The sequence below is a fragment of the Nymphaea colorata genome, chromosome 4 (assembly GCF_008831285.2).
Source record: "Nymphaea colorata isolate Beijing-Zhang1983 chromosome 4, ASM883128v2, whole genome shotgun sequence".
NCBI lineage: Eukaryota > Viridiplantae > Streptophyta > Magnoliopsida > Nymphaeales > Nymphaeaceae > Nymphaea > Nymphaea colorata.
This window is the reverse complement of record NC_045141.1, coordinates 27,461,504-27,470,333: the sequence shown is the minus strand read 5'-3', so window position 1 is coordinate 27,470,333 and position 8,830 is coordinate 27,461,504. Positions and strand designations below refer to the sequence as shown.

General features: G+C 43.9%; 1 protein-coding gene across 5 annotated transcripts; it reads right to left on the bottom strand.

Annotated features, from left to right (window-relative positions):
• Positions 1 to 2,981: 2,981 nt before the first annotated feature.
• Positions 2,982 to 7,598, bottom strand: LOC116253490 (GATA transcription factor 4-like). Of its 5 annotated transcripts, none has more exons than XM_031628316.2 (4): positions 7,317 to 7,598; positions 5,861 to 5,940; positions 4,226 to 4,410; positions 2,982 to 4,099 (listed from the first exon to the last, which is right to left on the bottom strand). In XM_031628316.2, exons 3-4 carry the CDS (start codon positions 4,403 to 4,405, stop codon positions 3,380 to 3,382), a joined length of 900 nt encoding a protein of 299 aa, XP_031484176.1. In that variant the 5' UTR covers positions 4,406 to 4,410; positions 5,861 to 5,940; positions 7,317 to 7,598; the 3' UTR covers positions 2,982 to 3,379. The 5 variants fall into 5 exon arrangements, with proteins under 5 accessions (XP_031484176.1, XP_031484179.1, XP_031484174.1 ...); XM_031628319.2 differs by having other exon boundaries at positions 4,226 to 4,405; XM_031628314.2 differs by lacking the exon at positions 7,317 to 7,598 and adding an exon at positions 7,078 to 7,310.
• Between the last annotated feature and the right edge of the window lie 1,232 nt (positions 7,599 to 8,830).

The window sequence follows — 8,830 nt, the reverse complement described above, 5'->3', positions numbered from 1 at the left end:
GTTTGAGTTCAAGAGCAAGTTGTGAGGTGACCCTCCTTGTGACATGATGTTTTCTACTGCTTCAAGAGCAAGTTCAAGAGCAGGCTCTAATGCCAATTGTCGTGGGTTGATCTTCCGTCTCAATAGTGCAATGGTCCACCTTGTGGCTGCAAGCATAGGACGAAAATAAGTGTGCAGAGCATTTAAAGAAAATTGTTCTTTTTGCATGCCCTGAAATTTCTTGCTGTCGTTGTATCATCTATCTTCATTAGGATCTTGGTTCATGGATCTCTTGACTAAACAAATAAGAGGATCAAACCGCCTGTTCTAACTCTTCTTCACATTCCACAAATTTTGGTGTATATTTTCATGCTGCCAATTGTTGTTTTTTTCTCAATAATCTAAAAGCTGATTATTAGAGGAGTTGCCAAGAAGAGCCATATGTTAAGACTTGTTTTGACGTTGGAAAAGGTGGCACAGTCTGCATGGTGTCAGATGAACCCTAACAGCACGACCTTAACCCAAAAAAAAAGCAAGCATTCGTTCACAGTAAAAAACGGGCAGTTGAATACGAGTTGGTGCAAATTTTATTAGTTGTCGAGGAGAGAACTTATTTGTTGGGTGAGAGGGAAGAGTTTTTCATTCAATTGCTCAACAACAAAGCCGTAGCCGACGCCCTTCCCTCATCCTTTCAAGCCGAAAGTAGGAAGCCTCCAGACCTACTTTCGGTGTATCGAGTGACATGTCTGTTCTCAGCCTACAAAGAATAAGAGTTGCAACACTTTCATGTTCTTTTGATTAACGGCTTCTTTTTTTTTCTCAATCTAAATGGGTTTGGACTTAGATTAATCCATGCATCTAACATATTAGATCGTTTATTGTGTTGCAACTAAAAGGATTTTTATAATCTGGTGTTACCAAGGGTTGTGAACCATCCGGGTTCAGGTATAATCGGATCTGGATTTGAACTCAAGTTACGGTTAGAGTTTTTTAAATTGAGTTTCGATTCGACCAGATATATAATTGGGTAAGATGGCATCAGAAAAAATGGAATGGTAATTTGCTTTTACTGACCCTTTTCTCTAAAATATTGCTCTTTCAAATGCAAGAAGGTGAAAATTTTCAGTTACACTCTTTGATTTAGGGTTTTGTCTGGGTGTGTGTGATTTCACAGGTCCAATACACCGTAAAATATTTTGTCTGGTTATCAAACGCCCCCTTTATATGCAAGGGTACTGATCACTTGATGTTGGTTTTCATCAAAGAAAGAACTTATTTAAGTGGTTCACTATACTCCTACAAGCTGAAGGTTACAGAGTAGTAGTGCATATATCATCTTCTCCAACTGCACGTAGGTTCCATGTGATCAGTGGAAATACCATCAAATTGTCGATGGAAGGACTGAATTAGTTTCCAAATTAACATGACGGTTTACAACCCATCCGTAAGAGCCCTAGATAGCTGCCACCTCCCTGATCAGTAGCCTATGTTCTGGTTGTTTCCCTATCAAAGGGTACCTGTATCAATCTTGGCGTCAGAATATCGAAGTTCCATGGATGTGCCGGACATTCAGGGCGAGGACTATGGTCATGGCTTGTTCTGAAATGCTAACTTCTTTAATTTGGTCATTGTTAGATCTTAAATGGTCGGCAAGCGCACACACATGTATAGAGGAAAACAAGATCCAGAATTTTACAGTGTTGAATACTCAAGTATTAATTAATGAGGACAGGGTGACCGACGCAATATATATGTATGTGTATGTGTGTTCAGGCAACCCACGAAACTTTACCAGTCAGATACTCCGTTACGGGCCTCTCGCCCACAAACACTTGTATGCAGCTGTTTGCAGTTGGCACGTTAAGGTATCCAAATGCACAGTAAGCCATGGAGCTGAACGCCCCAAGTCTTTAAACCCCGATTAGTTGCGTCGCTTTGACACTAACGTCCATGTTAACAACGGTGGACCAGAAAGCATCCATCGATCGCCTAGATGTACGTATGTTCTCAGCATGCTCTACGCTTGTTAAGGACAGATCGAATCCCGATCGATAAGCCGTTTCCAGTTGACCATCGGTTGCTTGCACTCTTCTACATGCTCCGCAATGTATATATATATATATATATATATATATATGCTCATCTTTTGTCAATTTTCAGTAGTGCATGCGCGCGGAAAAGCTGAGTTAATTAATTTGGCAAGACCATTTATACTAAGTATCTTCTTGCATTAAGGCAATATAATCATGCATTCAAAGCATTGTTCTGATATATAGATATATAAAACAACCTGCTGAAGATGGCCTTGCGCCGATTTGTTTCCCGTAGGATATGCACGTGTTGTCAATGGCACTTGCAGTAGCAATATCCAAACGTTATTACCCTCAGCAGGCTTCCCATATACCACCCTGTTCCCGCTACAGCTACAGCTCCACCCCTTAATTATATGAATTGTTAAACTGACCTGCGTTGCCATGTTTCTCCGATCAATTAATTTGTGAGGACATTAATTCTAGATGATAGATACACGAACTATGCGCTATTCGTCTTGACGTACGGGAGTGTATATGGTAGCAACTGAAACCAACTTAGATTCCACACAAGCACTTTGAAACACTGGTTTGGAGACTTTGGCATGATGGAAGGTCTCACCGTTGGCTGGATGCCACGGTTCTCATTGAAATTAATCCTTATTTTGTTCACAAAAAGGTCTGATTATAAGATTAGAGGAGGGAAGGACATTTGATTTCAAATCTTTAGTGTCTCCAACAAGCCAAGGCATTTTCATGTATGCAACCTTGAAGCACGCTCGAACGAGCCGAGCTATATACGATTGCTCTATACGCAATTCCTTAAATATCGACACGAAAAGGGAGAAAAGAAAAACTATGCAGAAGACGCAGGTAGCAGGGAAAAAAATCCAGGAAAAAGATGGCGCCTCGTTTGTTAGAACGAATTCCGGTGCGAGGCAATGCGACATGAGGAAACATGGCTATCATAAGTGACAAGGAAATAAATTATTAGAATAGAAATAAAAGAATGTAGCACAAACAAGCAAATACCTGACACATGGTTTCTTCTTAGTGGATACCATAACATGAAAAATGCAGTAAATAATGCCGGATTGATGAAGGAAAACCATTTCCAGCTCTACGCTCCGCGTCAACAACTCCTACACTCGTCATTCTCTGCTAATTGTTTTTGCTTTCTCCTCAGCCTCCACCTAAATCGTTCCTCATGCTTCTACCTATGATCTAAGACTGAAAAGAGCTATGCTGAATCTTAATTTTGTTTACCCCCTAACGCCTCTTCTACTGTACAAAGATGGCAACTAGCGGAGGAAAAGGGAATCGATCAACATTCCCGCCGACATTGCTCCCTTAAAACACACACTGCCTGCCTACGACTGCGCTCCCCCGAAACACACACTCTGCTTGCCAACGACTGCGTTCCCCTGAAACTCAAACTCCGTTTCCTTCGCCGCTTCCCCGCTGTCAGGTGCTCCTTTCGTCGTCCTCATCTCCATTACCTTCCGGTGTGAATTCGAGTGTTTTGAGGCCACGAACGTCGGGCTAGCCGCAGGCCGGTACTCCGGGAAGAGCCTGCCGGACTTGTAGCGGACACCGCAAGCGTTGCAGAGCGTCTTGGGACCCAGCGGTCCCGCCCTCCACTGCGGGGTCTTTTGCGAGCCGCAGTGCAGGCATTTCCTGGCTGCGGCGCTCGCCTGAACTTCCACCGCCTTCCTCTTCGACATCTTCTTGGGGGGTGCGGACTCTGCCAAGGAATCCAACTCCCGTGGAAATGGTGAGGGATTGGTGTTCACGGATGAAGTGGGGGAGATGATGAAGGGGGAGCCGGTGGTGGTTGTCCGAGGAGAGAAGGCAGGTGGGCGGGGGCGCTTGCTCCTGGCGCGGCCTGGGACGGACACGGAGAGGAGGGCTGCATCGCCGCTGAAGGCAAGAGTCTTGCTGGAGCAGGAGCTGCTCTCCAGCACGGAGATGGGGCTGGAGGGTCGGAGTTGGGAGTCGTGGAAGGGGCTGCTGTTGCCGTTGTCATTGCCGGCCGAGAAAGAGTCCTCCACAAAGTTGGAAAACCAATCCAGCTCCGCCATGTCGTCGCACTGCACGAACAAAGATGCATCACGGTGGTCAATACGCCCAAACCCGATCGGTGCAGTGACATGCACGACCGACCAAGCAAAATTAACCAGAGCAGCATAAGGATTGAAGAGAGGAGGGAGACTTACGAGAGGAATAGAGAGCTCGCCTCCTGGATGGTCGTGTTCGCTCCCCAACACATGGTCACTACCGCGCCAAAACTCCATCCCGTCTCCCACCATTCCATCGATGTCTTCGATGGGGAAGTCGAGTAAATCGTCAATCTGATCAAACAGGTCCGCGCTCAACTCGGTCTCAACCTCTTCCATCTGATCTTCAGGATCAGGCCAACACAAGGGTACCATCAGTCGACCACTCAAAACAGAAACTGAAAACTCTTTCATCCATGTATGTAGTAAAAGACCAAACGAGGGAATTTTCCTTTTTCTTCTTGGCCTGTAATCTTGATCCACTTTTTTCTTTCTTTCCTTTTTTTTTTTTCTTTTTTACTTGTCAATAAAAAAAAAAAAATCAGACGAGTAAGGTGCGCCAACGCGTTCCATTTTAATAACGTCTCGTGAAGGAAGATAATCAATGACACAAAATTAAGAGGGCAAGGGCGTTCCCATGCTATCGCACTTTTGTAGGACGCCAGGTATATCGATTGGTGGATCAGACGTCGAAGATATACATATACATATATATATATAACGCTCCATTTGCTGCAACATTCATTGCTCGGCTTGAATTTGGAGGAGACGACCTCTCTCCTCATTGATGAAGAGTGTAAAAGACAACGTGAAAGCATTCATGTCACCAACGGTCGGGTTCTTCCTTCAATAAGTTATTTAATTCCGTCCATCCCCTAAGAACGGAACAGTGATAGCGGAGCTAACGTCGCATTGATTTACGCTTAATAACAAACTTAAACAGCAACAAAGTTGACTTGATGTGCACATTTGCAAGTAGGAAGCACCTCGCTTTCCCTCCCCCAAGCTCTCTCTCTGTGTATTTAATACGTGTATGTGTGCCGACCGTTTTGGGCGGACGGAGGGAGGATGCGGTCTCCTACACATAGACTATGCCAACGCCTTCCTTCAAAGATTCGCTGCACTTACTTTACTAAACCTTCCCATTACGTTAGCTAAAGGAATGATAAAAGAATCTTACTTTACTTCGTCAAATAAATCCAAGTAGAAAACAGATGCACTACGACCCTTATTTAGACAAAAATAGATGAACTACGACCAAGCAAAAGCAAAATTGTCAAAATCATTTTTTGTATTAAGTGAATCGGTAAAAGATATTCAAGGGTTATAAAAAAAAAAAAAAAAACAGAAATATCTAAAAAATAAAAAATTATCATATTTTCTTCAAAATTCTAAAAATTCGCACGCGAGGCACTAGATTCGGACATTGAATTGAATCGGTTTTCCTCGAATTTAATTATAATATAACGATTTCAAGGCGATTTGATAAAGTTACCAAAACCACTATGGCCCCGATTATGATTCATGCTTATAAAGCCGCTTAAAATTTTCTTCTTTAACTTGGTCTGTTCCCAACTTTTTACCGGTGAATAATCTAGAAATTGATTAATTTTGTGATGGCACAAGGAAAGGACTTGAAAAATGGAGCGAATGATTACGAATTTAGATGATTGAATAGGAGATGACAAAGGTAAAAGGGAAGGAAGCCAGGACAAACACCACCCCCATTTGTTTCTGTCATCAACCCGAATGTCAAGGAGTTAACCTCACGAGCAAGGGAGAGAGAGAGCTAACCTCGAAGCTTGAGACTTGAGACCGTGCAATGCTTGAACTGAGTTCTGCTCCTTTTTCTCTTCAGTGAGAGTGCAATAATTCTGAGAACAGGGGACAGTTTATATATCAGAGAAAGAAAGGTAAGCCCCATAAATGAAAAGACGCATTAAAACTGGGCAAGAGAGAGGGAGAGAGAAAGCGCACGCTCCACTAAATCAGGCTAAATAAAAGGCAACAGAGACTAAGAAATCAAAAGAAGCGTTCCGTTCGTCTCGTCGTTTGCGGACAAGGATTAGGCGGAAATGGTAATCAGCAATTAACAAGAAAACGCACGGCTCCTTTAGTACCAGCAATCTGGAAAGAAGAAAGTGTCATCGTGCAAATGCTCCCCGTCCCCGCTCTCAGAGCAATGGCCACCTACAGAACAAGTTCGGTCTCAAATTTGAGGGCTACCTCCGCGGTTCGACCTCACAGGGAAGCTTTATCCTTTCCGTGGCCGAGGAAGTGGTTCAATTCAATATCGAGGAGAAATTAGTACTGGAAGAAGAAAAAGAGAAGGCGGAAAGGGCGTAGGTAGACAAATTGTTGGGTGAACGCGTCATTCAAGGATTCAATTCATTGAAGGAGTGGAACATGGAGAATCCAGAAAACCAAAATCCGGCAGGTCGTACTCCATGGAATGCTTAAGAAGAACCCTAATGATCTAGTGACGATGCCCTTCACTCGAAAAGCCTAAAGAAGAAGTGCTTGTCATACAGCAAGCGCAGCAGCTACCAACAAGAGAAGGGCGATACGCCGATACCGCCTTGCCTTTGAGAAGACTTTGAACTCCCGAGTAATTGCTGAAGCAATGACTACCAACGGAAGAGCTCGGCCCGATTCCCCAAATGAAATGCGGCGTAACATTTCGAACGCTTCCGTGAAATCCTCAAGGTTTTGGAGACAAAACTTCCCGATTTCGTTTAACGGCCAATTGAAGGAAAGGTTTTTGGTAGGAATGCATTCACGGGATGGAAGGAAAGGCGAGACGCGACAGCTATCACTTTGTGAAATGCGCAGAGAAAGGCAGACGCAAAAAGAAAAAGTAGAGGAGTTATAAACTATTGTTAACGAAGGGAAGAAGACCACAAAGGGAGACAAAAGGGGTGAAGAAGTCGAGAACCAAGTGCATACATGTGTGTGTGTGTGTGTGTGGAGAGAGAGAGAGGGAGAGAGAGAGAAAGAGACAAGTCTTTTACCTTATTTGGCCTCTGGGTTTGTGGGTAGCAGAGCAGAGCAAGAGGGCCAGCAGAGAGGGGAAAGGGAGAGGTGAGGCGGAGGAGAAGAAGAAGAGGGAGAGAGAAGGAAAAGGGGGTAAGGGGCTAAACGAGAACTGTGCCTTTTAACCGTTACTCAATATGGCCCTCCAAGTCATAGCCGAGGAAACCAGAGCAGAGAGGAAGAGAGAGTGTGGTACGGGGGAAGCAGCTGGGAAAACCTTAAAAAGGAAGCAACTGGAGACGCGGGGCCCTTCTTTTTACATATTCTGCTCCATGGTTGGTAAATTCCCACCTCCCCAAACCCACAGAGTGAGATGCGTCTCTCTCTCTCTCTACTCGCCTGTGAGGTGACCTTTCTATTCCGACTAGCGAATTGCTGTCGCTGCTAGCTGTCCTCTGCATATACCTTCCTTTCCTTCTCTTCTACCTTGACGTCGAAGTCTTATTAACGACCGCCCCCTTTTCTTCCCCTTCCACCCTTCTTCCTTCCTGACAACACCGCCACCGCCGCTTTAGCTTCTTCCACTGCCACCGCTGCATCATTAATCCCTCTCCTTTATTAGTTCATTCAAAGGTGGGAAGGATGAGATTATGATAGAAAGATGAGGTTAAGGAGTTTGGTTTTTTACCCTGCCTTTTTTTTCTTTCGGAGAACAAATGCATTTTGACTCACGGATGTTATGTTTTTCAACTTCATTGTGTACGTGAAAAAAAATTTATGTCATCCTTAAACTCAACAAAGGAGAAACTTTCTCTACTCGGAAAAATTCTCCTTTTTGAATATATGTCTTAAGAAAATTCCACCCTCTTTTTTTTTTTTTTTTTTTTCCACTGAAACACTACCTCGTATGATAATTAAGATGCCACAAGGTACTGGCCTCAAGGATTCGGTTGGTTCATGCTCTACCTTTGCTTTGACCTGGGCTCACCTCAATCAGTTATAATATAATTAATCTATCTGATAATTACCTTTTAAAATTCAATAGCTGTTAACTTATTCGGTTCTTACTGATTGACAATTTTAAGATGAAATCCGTAAATGACTTTGGCCGCCTTCGGTTCATAAAACTTTTAAGCTTCCTAGTCTAACTTGAGTCAATTCAATTCATGATGGATCGGTGCGTGGGTTGGAGTCAGAGTATGCTTACAGGTAAAAAACAATCTATAAAACTTACTTGAAGTCACAGCGGAAGGTTTTGAGTGCAAAAACTAAAAAACAGATTAAAAAAATTAAAAATTAAACCTCATTCGTTTTGCAGATATCTTGAATATTGTTTTGCAATCACGCGTTCCGAATGCCCCTTCTGCCTTGTAAGGGAACAATAAAACGGAGAAAAGTGCTGGGCTTCTGGATTCAGCAAATTAAAACCGCGTGAAGGGATTGGATTGAATTGGGAGTTGCGAGTTTGGTTGGAATCCAACGCCAACGCCACCGCCACCGTCCCCTCTTCTTTTCTTTCCGAGTGAGTTCAGAGTTACATTGGCATCCAGGCTTTCTCCACTCAGTGATCGCGTCATCTTTTGACATTTTTTTCGGAATCGTGGACCCGATCCAAGCCCCGAAATTTGGGCAGGGCAGTCCCTTGGCGGCTTGCGTGAGGAAGTCGGCGGCACCCCGCGTGGGTTTGACAAAACCGTCCCACGGTTACTGAATTCCTCCACCAAATTCCTTCCTCTCTTTGCTCCTGGGGAACTGAACTGACCAGAGCCTTGATTCTGACTTGGCCCCCAT

What these genes read in the sequence shown, in the direction of transcription:
- LOC116253490 (XM_031628316.2), bottom strand. Translation starts at nt 4,405, where the DNA reads ATGGAAGAGGTTGAGACCGAGTTGAGCGCGGACCTGTTTGATCAGATT. An exon ending in GCGAGCTCTCTATTCCTCTC is followed by an intron (nt 4,100 to 4,225) that starts GTAAGTCTCCCT and finishes TTGTTCGTGCAG; the next exon opens with TGCGACGACATGGCGGAGCT.